Here is a 17,412-nt window from a genome sequence, read left to right as displayed (position 1 = left end):
CTACACAATTAAGAACTGAGAGCACTCAGTGTTCCAGGAATAATTTTTTAAAGCATAACAAGTGATTATTTTTTTTCAAATTGTGTGCAAAACATGAAACTGACTAATCCCCTAGGCTCTATAAAAGCATGTTAATTAAGCAGCAGTTACAGAAAGATTAGAATTTATAGTGCTCTAGATCAAATTTTTTCTAGCATTTTGTGGCACATTTCAGCTACAAATACCAAAAACTTTTCACATAAATCAGTAATTAAAATTTTAAGTAGATAACACTATATTTATTTTAAGAGCTGGGGAAACTGACACACAAATTCCTCAAGGTACATATGTGTTTTGTCTGACTGTGAGCCACTTCCTCCAGTACACCTCCTCTCAAATAAGGAATTTTAAGTACAAGTTTCTACTCTACCCAAGGCTGATTTTTTCCCCCCAGGATTATTTCAGGCTGGGAAGTGATCTCTCACCAGCTAACTGATGTGTCGGAGAAGCTCTTGCAGAGCTGGTGTCACTGTGAGAGCCATACTTATCCATCAGGTCATGGAATTCTTTCCTGTGCCAATAAAAAGATTTTGTCAGGATTTGGTGTTAGTTTGAAACTGTGAGACCGGCACTGCTTGTACTGAACAGCTGCTCCTCCTCAGAGAAGGAAGCTCAACCTCCACTGAAAGAGAAAAGCCCTGTCAAAGGGTCAGAAAGGGCAAAAAAATACATCATGTAATGCATGATAAAGATGAGAAAACAGACTATGGATGAAATGGACTGTTGGTAAAAATTTTATTTTTACCTCTCTCTACCCTGCATTTCAAAACTTTAAAAACTTGTCATACAATCAACTACAGGTAATAAAATAATAATGTATTAATAATAAAAACTATGGATACAGTGGTACTACCAAGCTCCAGAACTATTTATTTATATTAGAGGGAATCAGATTATACATTTATAGCATACTCATGTTTTTAAAGAATGCTTTTAGTTCAATTACACTGAACAAGAACCCAGAAGAGAATGACAAAGATGTGGCTCCTTAAAAAGAAGAGTATTGAAGAAATATTTATTTACTACTAAAAGCCAAAAGCAGAAGTTCCTTGCAGACACCAATACACCAATCATACTGTAACAGACTGGCAAAATGCACATCTTGTGTGCCAGGCATTGAAGAGAATACAAAAACACTTGATTCATCTGATATTGAATCCAGCCTCATTTAAGCAAAAATGCTGATAATCTGAGCTCTGATTACCTCAGTGATAACTGACTTAAAAAATATAAATAATCCATAGTGATGTAAGCCAGAAACATCACGAAATTAATATTACAGAAATAGTCAGAGAGAGAATAAATTAACTGATTGCAAGGAGACTAACTCCCAGGTTGTTCGACTTCTGAAGGTTTTTCAAAAATGCTGGATGCATTATTTTTAAAAAAGAACAACATTTATTGTACTAATGCTGGCCCCAGGGTACACACACAAATCACAGCTGAATGTAAACCAAATAATCTTCAAGCACAGAATGTAAAGTCACAAGAAATTAATTCAGAGGAGGTTGGTGAGGGACTGCAGAGTGGTAAATTCTGCCCAGGCCATTGCACTTCTCCCCCGGAGTGGTTAAAGGACCAATGGATTTTAATTATTCAAGGAGTTTACAGGAACTAGGCCAGTATGCTTTAGATAAAAGCAGATTAAGAGGGGACCTCACATATATGTAGGCAGTCTGAAAAAAGGAGAGATCAGAGGCTACAGAGTGATTTCGATGTCTGTCGAATACAAAAAAATAAAGGAACAGAAAGAGGAAGCTTAACTCGGACAAAAGGCTAAAGGAATTTAGAGAAAAATCCTTTATGGGTAGATTACTCTGGAAGTGGAACATCCCATGAAAGGCAAATAACAGCAGATACTCTCGCAATGATTATCAAAAATAGTTACATAACAGCTGTTTTCTCCTGAGATTTAAGTCAAAAGGGGATACAGACCTGGATTGTCACATTGCTGATGATTCTCTGCCAATATTGGTTTATATGCTTAACTTCCAACAGTCAGGTTAAAGCAATATTTAACATAAATGTCCTTAAAATGAATATATTTTGGACTACTTGCTGCAGTAAACAGCTTAACCTTCTTATCCAAACTATTCAAAGCTCATTAGAGATTGGAAAGCAAACTTCTGAGGGAAAAAACAACTGAATCTGCCTTTTGTCAGAAGGCAAGACCAGTTTATATCTTATGGTTTTGTGGTAGCTCTAACAGAGCTCCCATTTTTCATTGTTTTACAATGTGAGAAGCATTTCAAAAACTATCACAGCAGGTAATTTTTAATGGTATTAGCTGTAAACATAACATTACAATCCTCCTCTTTAAACTGAAGTTGGCCTGAGTTTGCTACTTGAAGTGATTGATGCAAGTGATTTCAGAATGAGCTAGTATCAAGTATTACACAGAAAAATGTGACATGTGCTACAATTCTGCAATTAAAACTAATCTGAAATAAAAATACATGCAAGCCCACCCAGTCACCCTGAGATGCAGCACTGGATTTTTATTAGTTTTAAGGTTAAAATAATTTTTCTCTTACTTTGCTTCTTCATCTCGAGCAATGAGCAGAGACATGTGATTAGAGGCTGAGGCTGTTCTCAGGATGTCAACAGCCCTAGAAGGGGGCAGAAAAAGGCCAAATAAATATACCAGGGTGCTGGCAAGAACTGAGCAGTGCTAGAAGAGAAGGAAAATGGACAAATTGCTAAGGTAGTTAATAATTTTCATGGCCAGATACAGAGAACAGAGCTTGGCAGCAGCAAGACTTAGAGTGAGCACCGGGGAAGGGAGCAAGAGACAGACTGTGGTGCATCTGCTGACAGCAATAAACTGGGACTGACCCCTCTTTCCCTTCCCTTCTGTCCCCCATCCCTCCTTGGGCCATCCTGCTGCCTTTCTGAGCCTCTTTCAGGATTTACAGCCCACTTCAACAAAAGCTACTGCTCAGGTGTGCCTGGCTCAGAATCTCCCTCAGCAACACAAATGGCAATTTTCCTTTGAACTTTCAATCTCCATCTCCAGCACTGAAAGCTGCACTGATCTCTACAGATCCAGCTATAGAAACCATCTACAGCTTGCTTTTTTCCCCTTCATTGTGCCATTATATGATTGCTGCCATCATTTACATTCACCAGTACTGAACCAGCAGACAGTTATATTTTAACAGCTTCTGCTGCTGTTTTCACACACATTCTGTAATCTCTGTCATTAAGAAACCAGTTGATTCTGGTGTTCTGCTTCTATAAGCACTTTTCCACAGCAGTTTTCTGAATTAGATTTATAGGATAAATTACTTGTGAGTTGAACTCCAATGATCTTGGGGCAGTTGTGCTCTTTCAATCAGTCACTGATAATGTCTGGAATAATGCATGTATAACATTCCAAGCTCTAATAAACATTCAGTAATCAGTACAAACATACCTTTCATTTGTTACTCCAACCAAGTTTTCTCCATTGACATCTAAAATTAGGTCCCCAGTGAGCAAACGGCCTTTAAGTGAAACCAACAGTGATTGATGAACCAACATGAAAATGGTGAACATATTATATTAAACCAGGTATTTAACCAGGACTTTTCCTTTCAATTTTATGTCACTTAATGCCTTAAACAACTTTATGACTCTTGGCACCTGATCCTAAGAAAGACAAGTAATTGAGATAAGACTAGAAACTAGAAATCAGTCTTATTAACGACAGAATACACACTGAAAATAACTTTCATTTATCTATTTGTAGTATTTACACACATATTTTTGAGACTTACTCAGTGCTGAAAGATTACCAATTTTCTTCACCAGCCATATGTAGATGTGAAAACATTTTCAAGACCTGAGAGTATTAAAATCTTTTTCCATAAAGGGACCAAATTTCATTTCTCTACCTTAAAGTAAGCCAAAACTTCATGGGTCCTGACTAAACCATACTATTGTAAAGATCCTTACCCACAAAGTAAAATAAAGACTTCTTTTGACAGCTTTTTATATCCAGTGTGTTTGTGGCCAAAAAAATTAAAAACACTTACTATCTACAGCAGCAACCCCTCCAGGTAGAATTCTCTTTATGAAAATCCCATAATCTTCTGCTGTTTGTGCCCGATAGCCTCCAATAATTTTAACTCCTGAACAACAAACAAAAAGATAAAAGTGAGAATTTGGTTATTCCACCTACTGTGCTGAATGTACTTGGATGTAATCCATGAAAGCCAAATAAACCCTCCTGATGCCAAATATGATTTGGCAAAGCTCACCAAGTGTTTTTAGGTTTGATTTAGTCAGAATAACAGAATGTCTTGGTTACCTAATCCATTCTGGCAATCAGAGAAAGAGATGCGGTGAACAGCTCGATTAATTCCATGAGGGCCCATAATGGTCCTAAGGAATAAAACAAAGATCATTAAATTACAGAAGTGTACATAGAGCTATGTTAACAGAAAAGAAATTACAGCAACTGTGTTTTCAACTCAAGTAAACCCAAATCAGTTTTCTCCATTGGCAACTTCATATTGTTTGATATCTCTGAGCCGCCATCTCCTCAGCCAAAAATCAATCAACTCATCACAAATATCAGATGAAGAGGAATAATAGATATACAGTTTATTCCTTTTCCCCCAAAGCATTTCAGGCTGAACTGTGAATCCCATTTTGTGTAATAAAAGGGTTGTGATTAAACAAAATTCCACAATCTGGTCTACCTTAACATTTAGGCAAGAAAAACATACTGTAAAACCAGTCTTCATCAGGTAATGAATATTTGAACAAAAGCACAGCTGAGCCAATGCATAAAATTTTTTCCTAAGATATCTAAAATATAATTTTGTGGCCATTTATGAACATAATATTTTCCAAAAATCCCCTAATTTCTTCACTCAGCTTTGATCTCTTTCTCTGCTGTAAAAAAGTCTCCTTTCCAAACTCTTTTGCCTGATCCTCTGTGTACCTTCCCATCCCAAGGGAAAACACCAGGATAACACTTGGAATTGTCTAAAGGCAGAAGAATATTTTGAAAGCAGTTGATCATCCAACAGAATTAAAAAAGAATACAAAGTAAAATTAGAGTTTTGAAACCTAAATTAACAGTTTCAGCACGCTGCTCTGAGCACGCAGAGTGTTAAGAATGTAAGTAAATCCAGATTACCCTTTACCAGGTTTTATTTTCATTTAGATGACTTATGGGTTAAAAAATGTAAGTTGTATTATAGCTCCTCTGTCCTTTCCCTGCCCCATTTTTGGAGAAGACTTGACAGATCTCTTCTAGAAAAGAGCAGAAGCACGACTGAGGTTTCTCTGCCTTGACCTACATTTTGTTTGTTCTACATTAGATAGAGAGTTGCATTTTCTGGAGGGTCCTAGTGAAATGGAACAACAAGAATTCATTAGCAGGGTGGGAGAGAAGATCAAAGTGGAGGACACAATGACCCAAATCCTTCCACACAACCTAATCCAGCACAGCCTGAACTCCAAGCCTGAAACTGGGTACATCTGCAAAAGCCAGAGAACATCATTAAAAGGTGCTGCGCCAGAAGGAAGAGACAAATCCAGAAGGACCAAATGTTCTTAAAATTCTAGGACTAGCCCTGAGATCCGGCTTCTAAAGAACACCTGCAGCTCTTTTGTAGAAGAAAACTGGATGAGGTTTTTTTATCAAGGAATAAGCACTAGCTCTGAAAAGCAACAATTTCCCAAAACCTCATATTTCCAAGTATTTGCAAAATTAGCCTTTGGATTAGAAAGGCTGGCCACAAGGAGAGACCTAATAATTCTAATAACCTTTAGAAACAAAAAGTAAACCCATGTTTAAAGCACTGTATAATTTTCACTGTAGTATTTCTTGAAGTATTTGTTTCACAGGCTAAAGAGAAATAATGAGACCCAGTGTATTTGGTGTGTGTTTGACAGGACTGCACACAACCTTGCTGTGATATGTCAGAGCATAAGGTACCCTTTGTAAAGCTAAAAGTGAACTTTTTTTTCCACTGCTTTCACTTAATCACAGCCTGAAAGGAAGAACAAATCCCCAAGGCTGATATTTCTTTAAGAATACCCTTTGGACAACCTCCTACTCCATGAGAAGGACAGAGTATTTTGCATTACTACCCAGCACTGTCACTGCAATTATCCCACAATTTGTTTGGAGGCTGAAGGACAGCATACTAATCATGCTTTGTCCTGACTTGTCTCCATCTCTGAAATCTTAAATGAAGTACACTGATCTTTAAAACAGGCAATTATTCTATTTTTCTCTCTTGCCTTTTGCTGCTACTGCTATTGGTTTTACTCGGCCCCTTCCTCTCAGCAGTTTTCACGTGGTAGTTTTTTTTGTTAAAATTAAAAAGCAAGAACAAAAATTACTTCAACCTTGCACAAACCAACACAGAGATTTTACTTACTTCAAGTCTGAAAAGATCAGACTTTAAGTCTGAAGTTTAGAGTTCACCAGAAATTGTAGAACATCTTTAGGTACTATCATATAAAACAATCATGAAATATGATCAAATCTAAGAACAGGACATTTTCAAAAGTAACCAGTAATACTTTCAAAAGAGAGATCCTAACGAAACTAAAATGGATTCTGACAAAGATGATACAGAAAACATACAACTAATAATGTACAGTGGAGAGGAATAAGATATCTCTGAAACACTGGAATTGTGATGCTGCCACCTAGAATTAGAAAGAACTCACACTTTGGACAGACGACTTTTACAAGGTACTCAGGTCTGTTCACGATCTAAAGACTAAATTCCTCCAATACATGCAGTTAAAAATTACTTTATCACATAAAAGTAAAGACAAAGATTTTCAAATGCCCTGTATTTGATTAGTATATCACATCTAGTTGACTTTCAGTATTAGGGTTTTTTATCTAATATAACTTAGATCTTCAAGTTAAGCTACTTGTCATAGTTCTAATAAAATAAACAGAGCTTTAACAATTTCACTGTAAAATCACTTGGATTCAGCACCCATTCAGCATTTATTTTATGTCATCACTTTCAATATTCATGAAATGTTAGAGTATTTCTCCTAGAGCATTAGAAACATGCTCAACAGTATAAATAAGGAAATAAACTACTAAACCAGTTGGCAGTATTAACAAAAAATAATTCAATGTTCTTCGCAGAAAAAGATGCAGATTAAATAATCAGATGTTGCTAATTATTTTTTGAGGTCAGGCAAAAGTACTTGTAAGCAAGGTTTTAGCATGTAGAGATGATGTAAGGCAAGAGATGAAATAAACAAGCAAAACTCACCAAACTCACTATGCTATAACCTTCTTAGATGAAAAAATACTAAACTCAACACTCCAGCTGAAGTCTGGATGCTAACAGACTTAAGCGTGCAACATTCTGGTGTAGATGCTCTAGTAAGGGAAATTAAAATAAATCTGCTTCTATTACTTTTTAGCAGCATAAACAAGGAAGTTCAACAACTTTGGGTTTTATCTTTTAGTACTTATCAGTGCTTATCAGAACATACAGCTCCAGATATTTTTCTGATCTCTATTCCTGAGAAATGATTAATAATTTATATGCACAAACAAAATATTATATTTAACTATGTTTATCAATGGGAGAATAATACACTTTGCTCACAAAACACATATTACCTGACACACAAAAATCTAAATTATAAACTCTGCCTGTTGATGAAAAGCAGCTGAAAATGCCCACAGCTTTTAAATTATCTTTCCTGTACGTTGCACAATTACAGACTAGAGCAATGCCCTCAGAACTGAATGGTTGAGCATACCAGTATAATAGAGAGAGACCATCAAAACGCTCTGGTTCATCTTCAGCCCCTGGAGAAAGCAAGGACATCCTTCAGCACAGCAGGAAAAACAAGGACAACGCAAGCAAAACACACTGGAGGTTTCCAGTTCAGCCGGATAAAGGTTATGAGCAGGATGATTTCTGCTACCAACTAAAAAACCCAAACACAGAGCTCCAGCTGAGCGTCTCTGCCTACTTAATCTTCTCTGAAATCCTCTGCGTCACATGCACTAATTCACCTAGAGAGGTAATGCTTACTTTTTCTCTCTTTGAAATGGCCATTTATAACAATTTTAAAGACTGCTAAATGCAAAGGAGAAAATTTGCTACATTATGATTAGGCAATCTAGATCCAGCTGCCAAAGGCAAATGTGATGATTAAAAGAAACTTATTTCCTCCTGTTCTTCTAATAATTTATTTGAATGATCCCTGCAAACAAGGTCAGAAGCAGTAACTCATGACCTTTCTAAAGCAATCTTCCTAGCAGACTGGATTATGCACAGCCACACAAAAGGGAAAGCCAAGAAAGCAGACTGAAAGTATTAATGAAATGAATGCCATTATGCTATTACTTTTCATTCTCAATCATATTACTGGCTTGTGCCATGATCTAACTTGGTTTTTACACTTTCAAGATACAGCAGTCAAAAGTCAACACAGAACTTGGGTTATGTATTTTCTCTAGAAATGGAAACCGACATGTGCTTTTCTGTGAAAGGAAATAAAACTGCCAAATTTATGTCATTACACAGAGAATAATCTAGCTGAAGAAGTCAAACACATCACCCCTGTTCCCAGAGGTCAGACCCTGTGATAGGAGACTTTAGTCTTGCAGAGATATGCACATTTTCAGAAGTTCTGAGTGTTGACACCAGTTTAGTTAATGAAAGTTTCCTTCCAGGTTTGCCTCAGAAGAAGTACCCCTACTGCTCCCCCTTTCTCAAAAGATCATAACAAGACTGCAGCTTGAAATGAAAGCCAGCTACCCTGCACTCACTGAGGGCTTTAAGTAGAAAGGTGAATCCTTTCTAGCCAGGAGCAACCCTGTGATCAGACTGTCAGGTCTGGAGGTGCAGCAGGAGGGCTTGGCTAAGCCAGGAATGCAAACACTTATCTCAGGCACCTTTTTTTTTTTTAAAGCTGCAGTGACTGTGGTTCCAATAGCACATAATCCTTCTTGGGAAAGGATCCCTTTGTTGAGAGACAACGTGCTGAACAGAGTTCAAATAGAGAGTGGTTAGTCCTGAGAGCCTGCAGTACACACACACAGAAGGGGCAGTGACCCACTACAGAGTAAGGAGCACATCAGAGATGGAAATGGGAACATAAAGCAGCCTTCCCAGCTCCCAAATTGTGAAAAGCCCCACTGGCACAGTGAACACATCCATTAAGAGAGGAAGATTTGCCCCTTTGTAGCTGTTTCTCAGTCAGCTCACTCTGCTGGTGTTACAGGCATTACAGAAAAGCCATTGATATTTTAAGCCTCGTATCAATTAGATGTGCTCTAGGCAAGGTTACATAAAATACCAATAGACTTTCTCCAACAAAACTACCTCTGTTCTTAACACCAGTGAAGATCAATTAGTGGTATCAATATCAGGAGCATTTGTCAAAATGCATCACTCAGACCAGCTAGTGTCACATTTTCTGCTATAGAAACCCCCCAATTAACACATGGCTCAAGGCTCTGCCATTTCCTTGTTAAAAAGCAAAAAGTTATTTTTATTAAACCAGACATGACAAACTTCTGAACAATTAAGCAGATATAAAGTAGTATTAGGCTTATTGCTCTCATTTTATTAGTGTTACCTGTAATACATCACTTGTTCAGAAAATTGCTCCTCCAGCCTTTTTTCAAAGCAAGAATTCAGCTTCCTGAACTCAGCCCCAAGGCTTCTATCCCTCTTCAAATTCTGTTGCTGTGCTACTTTTAATGAATGACAGCATCATTGCTTCTCTTGCAAGTCCTCTGCCTTTCAAGAACATGCTCAGAGGAACACAAATTACTTTTTACTTCCAGAAAGATCTAGGAAAATTTTAACTCAAAACTCCATGATTTTTAGTCTAAATAAGTAAGACTAAATTTTCAAGAGATATCATTTGTTGTTAAATAGCCTTCCTTTCCAAACAGATGGAAAACTACTCTGTTCTGGCAACATTTGTAATTATAACTTGCCTTTCCCAAGAGAAGTTTTGCAATGCTTCAGCAGCTGAGATGGACACAGGATAATTTAGCACCTGACAAAAAGATCTGCAGAATCAATGAAGTTCAATTCACATGATCTTTTTTGTTACAAATAAACCAAAGCCCTTTTACAAAAGTCCGATACAAATCCATTATGCAACTGTAGCCTTTCAGCTTCACTAACCCTAAATTCAGATTTTAAGGACTGCAGGCAGAGGAATGCTGTGTCATATAGCACGGATGAGCACTCAGTGTGATCCATCCAAACCCACTCATTATTCAAAATACATTCTGCTGATTAGGTTATAAAGATTAAAAGAAAACATCTGTCATTATATGGCAAAGCCTGAAAAAAGCTTGGGCAACATTGTAATTGTGGAGAAGCATGAATGGTTAGAGGCTAACCCATGCAGAGAGAAGAAAGGTGTGATTTGAAGTTTAGGTAAACCTTAGTATAACCAATTCCATTACTGGAAGCACCGATACCATCTCCCATAAAAAATAAAAGTACAGAAAATTACAACCTGCCATCAGCATGCAGCTGAAGTGCAATTTTAGGTGCCTTTCTTGCCCTTCTCTAATGTGAAAAACTGCCTTTGGAATATAGTGAGCTAGGAACTACTCATGTAAACTACTCATCCTTCATGAGACTAGCAAGACACAGCTGTCTGAAAGATGTGTCTTTGTGATCACATACCCTGAATTTCAATCAGACAAGCAGAGCTTTGGCTTCTTCAGGTCCCAGTAAAAAGCAAGTTAGCTTTTTTTAATGCTTTGTGGTTTTGCTTTTCAAAACAATCATTTATGAGGTGGCATAATTCTAAATAAATTGCTTTATTATTCTTCTGAATACTCTTTGCTGGATTTGATGCTTCCTTGATGCACAAGTACAGCAAACACGGTAAATCGAGCAAGAGCTGCCTGTGCCTGGTTTTAATTCTGGTTTTGATGACAGCATTGGTTTGGCTATTTGGCTGTTTGGAAAGGGTCTGGAGTTACACTTTTCAGTCATGACTGAATCCATGTTTGACATTTAGAATCTGATCAAACTCTTAAGTGGATAACATTATGTTTTATAGAAGGAACATAATTATTTTATATCCCATGCCATTGATAAAAATATGATGGTTCCTAAGTACTACATATAAAATATTAAGGATACAGCGATATTCTAAAAAAATAATGCACTGTAGTACAAAAGCTCCAGTCTTATGCTACTGCAGGTACCCCAGATGTACAAAGAAGCAATCTACTATATACAAGTATGTTTTCATAGTTCAGAAGCATTAAATTAAGAAATCTCTATGCAGGGTTTTATTCCTACAAAACTAGTCCTAACCAAGTGCTGGTTAACTTGATGAAAAGCTTAAGGGACAATTCCTCCCTCAATGTGTAAATTCACTGGTGTTGGTGTTAGCTTATCTACAGACTGCATCAATATCAAAGTTATTTTCCTTTAAGACTTCATCAAAACAAGATCCTACCAATGAAACTGCAAGAATTTTCATATTATAATCCAGTAATTGTATTTCTGCATCTAGGGAAAAAAAGTACTTACTCCTTCTCTGTATTTGTGAGGGGATCTGGACTGGACATCTTCTTAGAAGCACTATTAAAATAAAAGTTCAAAATGAAGAGTTCTGACACATGAAGAACAGGCTCCTACCCAGGGTCAAAACTGCTGAAAAAAAAACAAGAGAAACCACTTTCTGAGATTTACATGGCCATGTTTATTTTTAGACATTGGAAAAAGTCTTATTTATTACTGACTAGGAGAAATCAAACTGGAAGAAGAAAACTGCCAGAACAAAATGGATACAATTCACTGCTGAAAACAGTTAACAACTTGAACATTGCTGTAGTAGTACCAAAACATTTCACATCCTCCTCTGAATTTATAAGGTAGAAATTAGGGTAAACCTGAATTCTTTGTGATTAAAATCTTCTAAAGAAGGAACAAACATTATAATTCCAGGATAATGTAACATAATATCAAAGACAATCTATATTTTTTCATTGAAAGTTTCTTGGAAAGAGAATGGTGTTTTGTGTGTCTTGTTTTCTTATGCTTTTTTTACTTACTCTCTGGTATTTAGTGTCTCTGAACTTCTCATGTGAAGTTTGCAGAACAGGCCAAAACACACAAAATGGGCTTACACACCACTAATGTAGCAAAAACCCCCAGAAATTCACATTGTGTTTTCATTAATACATACAACAGGTTGATAGGAAATACAAGCCTGGATATACTGAACTACAATAATTTCAAAAACTGCTACAAAAGCACTAATGCAAAAAATGTTTGTTTACATCAGTAGTAGCAAATCTTCCTGACCTTGTGAGGTGCATGGCTGAACCCTCACATGCCAGAACCCAGAACAGGAATTATTTCCAAGACAAGAGGGACCAGGAACTCTCCCAACCCACAGGCAAAGATGGCACAGGTGGCTCCTGGCATCAGTGTCACACCACAGACCCTGGCCAAGATACACCACCAGGGCATTCTGCTGTGTCAGCCTCCACAGAATCTACACACTTTAAATACCAATTCCTGCGTGTCTGTATTTATTGTGTGAAAACGATATTAAATCCACGTTGGAATACCACAAATGCTCCTGCAGTAAATGTTTTCAGGATTTGCTCACTAAAGGACCACAGAAACAGACATCTGAACACAGGGGAAATATCACAGTATACGTACCACACTAAGCCTTTACTATTCTCTTATTCAACACGGGAAATTAAGCAGTACTAGGAGCCGCCAGTCCTTGTGTGAGTCACCTTACTGGAACCACCACAGAAGAGACACAGCTCTAAAGCAGTAAATTCAAGTACTGCTACAGCAAACTTTATTAGAGTGCATGGCACCAGCCGTGTGTAAAACGATTCTTTCTGAACTTGCCTGACTTTGCCTGTCCTCAAGTTACTGATGTTTATTAACAGCACTCGCTACCTTTGCAGCGTGTGAGTACCAGTGCCTGAACAAAACCAAATACCTAGAAACGAAAATAACGTGAAGCAAAGCACCAGGGAGAAAAAGCAACAAACAACCGGTGTCAAATGTCGAAAAGGGGAGGAACTGCACGGCCCCGGAGGGACCATCCGGAGCAGCCCCGATCCCCACCTGGGGTCGCTAGCGCGGGGGCTGAGGGTAACCAGGCCCGGCTGATGCCTGCGGTAGCTCCGGTGCGGGTACCTGCGGCACACCACCCCTCCCGGTGTCCCTCCTGGCCGGCCTTTCGGTGCCGCTCCCGTCCGGCACAGCCCGCTCACAGCGGGAGCAGGGCGGCGGAACCCCGGCGGCCTGAGGGCTGCTCCAGTTACCTCGTACACAACCTGCGAGGCCCGAGCGAGGAGGGGGCAGCCACGGGCGGCTCCGGGACCGCCGCGCTCAGCGCGCTCTGAGGGGGCGCGGCGGGCAGTGATGCGATGGCGGCTCGGCCCAACCTCCCCCTCTACGGTGCCTCCTCCGCTCCCGCTCAGTTCCCACCTCCGTCCCTCCCCGTTCCTGCCCCGTTCCCGCCCCATTCCGCGGCCGCCTGTCCCGAGAGCCCCCGCGCTGCGGCCATGGCGCTGTGCGGCCGGGCCTGGGCTCGCTGTGCCCGCGGGCCGCGGCTCGGGCTCTGCGGGACCCGTGGCGTGCGGGGCTCCAACCCCTTCACCCGGCAGCAGGAGGAGGAGTGGCGGCGCCGGAACCGCTCGGCCGTGGGCTACATCGCGGCGGCGGCCGTGGGCATGGTGGGGCTGTCGTACGCGGCCGTGCCGCTCTACCGCCTCTACTGCCAGGTACGGGGGGCCCGCGGCCGGCGCCGGTTCCGCGGGCGCGGGGCCCTCACTGCCCTTCCCTGACAGGCCACGGGGCTCGGCGGGACCGCGGGCACGGAGCGCGACGCGGAGCGGATCGAGCGCATGGAGCCCGTCCGGGACCGGCGCATCAGGGTCACTTTCAACGCCGACACCCACGCCAGCATCCAGTGGAACTTCAAACCGCAGCAGAGCGAGATCTACGTGAGTCACCGCCTTCCCCCCGCACAGCCGCGGGGGCAAGAGGCCTTTGGGATCCGACCGCGCTCCCGGCACTGCCACTGGAATCACTGAAACCACTGAAACCACTGAAACACGGCACCCAGCGCCTGGCATGGGGACTCCACCACCTCCCTGGGCAGCCCTTCCCCAAGCCTGGCCACACCAACAGCGGAAAATGTTTCTAATATCTAATGGGAATCTCCCCAGTCTCAGCTTGAGGCCCTTTCCGCTGGTCCTCTGAGTGCAGGCACGGCCTAAGGCCCCGGTCCCCACCGCACTACAAGCACCTGTCACTAGTTCTAGGGTGCACTCATGTTCCCCTTGAGCCTCCTCTTCTTGAGAATAAACAAGCCCAGACATGTTTTCTAGAACTTTCACCAGCTTTATTGCCCTTTGCTGGACATGCTCCCCCACGGCAATGTCCTTTTTACAGGACATGATGTGTAGTTGCCCCTCTGCTACCCCATTAAGCTTTCAAAAGTTATCAAAACAATATATATGTACACACTTCATGGTACATACACCACAGGCACATGGTATATACACTGTAAAAATGTGTGTATATATTTATATATACTCAAAAATATATAGTATAACAGTATATCTAAATTTGTAGTGTTTCTCCTATTGCGCTATCCCTATAAGAACTTTTTTATATTTAAAAAAATTACAAATTAACTGTTCTGTTTCAAATTAGTTCTCAAAATAAGGAATCATGCTTAATAGTTTCTGAGTCCAGTACTGAAAGAATAACCTCAGAAATTAAAAGCACACCATATATAAATCTGATTATTAAAAAAAGCCCTGTGTGCTTTTGAGCTGCTGAGCCTAATAGAAGACTCAGGCAAAACGGGTCAGATTAAAAATAGGTAGAACAGTATTGAAGCTTTTAATTTTGAATATGGATGAATTGCATGTAATCAAAAATTTGTGAAATAACCAATTTGACACAGCAAAAAAGAAAATTCTAGATAAAGAATTTGGTTTGAGGGGCGGAGGGCTGCAGTGGATTAAAAAAAGAAAAAGAAAATCACTGTACAATTATATTACACAGGTGGTACCAGGAGAGACTGCACTGGCATTTTATAAAGCAAAAAATCCTACTGACAAACCAATAATTGGGATCTCCACCTACAACGTCGTCCCCTTTGAAGCAGGACAATATTTCAATAAAATACAAGTAAGTGTGAACAAAGCTAAGATTGCATTTTCTTTTACACAAACGAAAACAGTTACCCATAAATTGCATTTTAATCCTAGACACCATTCCTCTTGTGCCAATGAAAATACCTTGTTTTTTTCAAATGATAAAGTGTATCAATTCGTTCCGAGCTATACTGCCCTCACACCAAGCTGCTCCTCCTGTCAGAGTGGCTCCAAAATCTGTTATTTCTGAGGGCAGGCAGAATGATGTGAGCTGGCTCCACCCCTTGACACCTTTACACACTTCATTAAAAGCTAATTATTTTCCTATATCATCACAGTAGCAGAATTTTCCTGTATGGCCACAGCTGCTGTCGTGTTGCTCATCTTACTGATCCTTCCCAGGGTTTTAGGGGTGTAGAGGGAAGGAGAGTTTATTTTAAAACATGAAGATTTCTCTCATGTTGGCAGATAAAAACTCATTGTCGCTATTGTTGTCTGATTGTGGATTTTTGTTTTCCTCCCTGCAGTGTTTTTGTTTTGAAGAACAGAGGCTAAATCCTCAGGAGGAAGTGGACATGCCTGTCTTTTTCTACATTGACCCAGAGTTTGCAGAGGACCCTAAAATGGCTAAAGTTGATTTGATCACCCTCTCTTACACCTTCTTTGAAGCAAAGGAAGGACAGAAGTTGCCACTTCCTGGGTATCAGTAACTACAAAATGTGACTTCTGCTACATCTGAGTGCCAGTTTTGATGCCACTTTTCCTTGGAAGAAAAAACTGCAGGAGTACTGTGCAGTATGAAATTATATTAAACCTCCATGGGCATACACTGTTATGAAAGTATATGTATATATATATATATTTTTTTTTGGAAACCAACATAATGTATTCCCTATTTCTTAGGGATAGTATTTCTTCATCAGAGAGTGGAAGGGAACACACTGTTCCTGAAATACAGAGGGTTTTCTCAGGCCATCTTTTTGTAAGATGTTATCTGAATACCATAAGGCAAATTTTTAAACTAACATGTAAATTAAGGTCTTCATTTAAATACAGAAGAAAACATCTGTTGATTAAACATCTAAAATTCTATTGCTGGCTCCAGAAAATAACTTGCACGTTAAGTTACATTAGGAAAAGGTAAACCCAGGTAATAAATTAAGGAAATCTCATAACTAAACAAAGTTAGAGTGTTATTTCTGTGTAACCTTCCCTGGCACAGGAGGAGATGATGATTCAGAAGGTGATGCACCCTCTCATGTTATTACTGAATCAGTAGTTCATTTGGTAAGAGCAGACTGCTCTAAAACTGTTATCATGAGAACAGTAATTTAAGCATAAGCACATCAGATCTGTGGGATGGCTTCCATTTGGAAAAGCCATCTTATTTCCACGTTGTGTCCCACTCATTTGAAGTGGCTGTGCTGTTAGTGAGTGCTCTTTGCAGAGGGCTCTACTCTGGGCACCTCCACAGGAGACAAGCTTGGCTGGTGTCTGACATGCCTTGAGGGGAGGGCAGCATATAAACAACTGCTCTGAATTGCAGCTGAATGAACAGCTCAGACACTGCCTCAAAAACCAAAATCAGCCCATTCAGGGGCTGAGTTGGCCAGAGCCTGCTCAGCAGTGCAGCAGCTCTTCAGGGGGACTCTCTACCATCAGAACATGTAAGCCTGTATTTATGTAGCTTTTTATCTGTGGGTTAGGACTAACAACACTTCATCACTGCCTTGCAAACCAGTAGCAAGTTGCACAGCAAGTTCAAGTAACCTGCTTATTTTCAGACAGAAATTACTATCAGACAGTATTTTCTTCTGGGCTGGGTCTTTCTACCCCTTCCAGCAGAGGAGAATGAACAAAGTAAGGCTCATGTTGGTTAGCCTGGACTCTGAAAAAGCAATGGGTACTTAAGAAATAACTTCCAGTTACTGAAGTCTCAATTATATTTGCATACAATAAGTCAAAACCTGCTTTTTTGAAAATAAATGGATGCTACCTTTAAAATTGTACCAATTACTTGTGTTGGTTAAACAGATTCTGGATGACATTCAGGTCTTCACTGCATATTAAAGACTGAGAACTTTTCATTCTTTCATCTCTAATGCATTTTATACTTCAGGAAAAAAAATAACATCAAGACAAATCTTTGAATCCAGACTAAGGGAAAAAAACAACTTCTTACCTCAGTTGTCTTTAGTCCATTGTCCTTCTGAAAGCTGAATTGATTATGGCAGTTCTCCTCACATTGCTTT

At 39.8% G+C, this 17,412-nt stretch overlaps 2 protein-coding genes across 17 annotated transcripts in view; one reads left to right on the top strand and one right to left on the bottom strand.

Moving 5' to 3' along the window:
- STXBP4 (syntaxin binding protein 4) overlaps positions 1-13,829 on the bottom strand; it is a 63,644-nt gene extending 49,815 nt beyond the window's left edge. Inside the window, exons 1-8 of one of the 16 annotated variants that reach the window (XM_023938722.2) lie at positions 13,313-13,492; positions 11,547-11,669; positions 7,783-7,831; positions 4,331-4,404; positions 4,056-4,151; positions 3,455-3,524; positions 2,574-2,648; positions 465-550 (exon numbers count right to left, since the gene is read on the bottom strand). In XM_023938722.2, coding sequence (XP_023794490.2) covers positions 465-550; positions 2,574-2,648; positions 3,455-3,524; positions 4,056-4,151; positions 4,331-4,397 — 394 coding nt within the window. In that variant the 5' untranslated portion in view covers positions 4,398-4,404; positions 7,783-7,831; positions 11,547-11,669; positions 13,313-13,492. Of the gene's footprint in view, positions 1-464; positions 551-2,573; positions 2,649-3,454; positions 3,525-4,055; positions 4,152-4,330; positions 4,405-7,782; positions 7,866-11,546; positions 11,670-13,112 lie in introns of those variants that run through there. The other 15 variants (XM_086857726.1, XM_086857728.1, XM_023938723.2 and 12 more) reach the window with 15 other exon arrangements.
- COX11 (cytochrome c oxidase copper chaperone COX11) lies at positions 13,556-15,870 on the top strand. The gene is made up of 4 exons (XM_023938717.2): positions 13,556-13,774; positions 13,841-13,996; positions 15,069-15,194; positions 15,688-15,870. Exons 1-4 carry the CDS (start codon positions 13,556-13,558, stop codon positions 15,868-15,870), a joined length of 684 nt encoding a protein of 227 aa, XP_023794485.2.
- Positions 15,871-17,412: the final 1,542 nt, after the last annotated feature.

This window comes from Cyanistes caeruleus, chromosome 19 (assembly GCF_971803275.1).
Source record: "Cyanistes caeruleus chromosome 19, bCyaCae1.hap1.1, whole genome shotgun sequence".
NCBI lineage: Eukaryota > Metazoa > Chordata > Aves > Passeriformes > Paridae > Cyanistes > Cyanistes caeruleus.
This window is presented reverse-complemented; position numbering and strand designations above follow the sequence as displayed.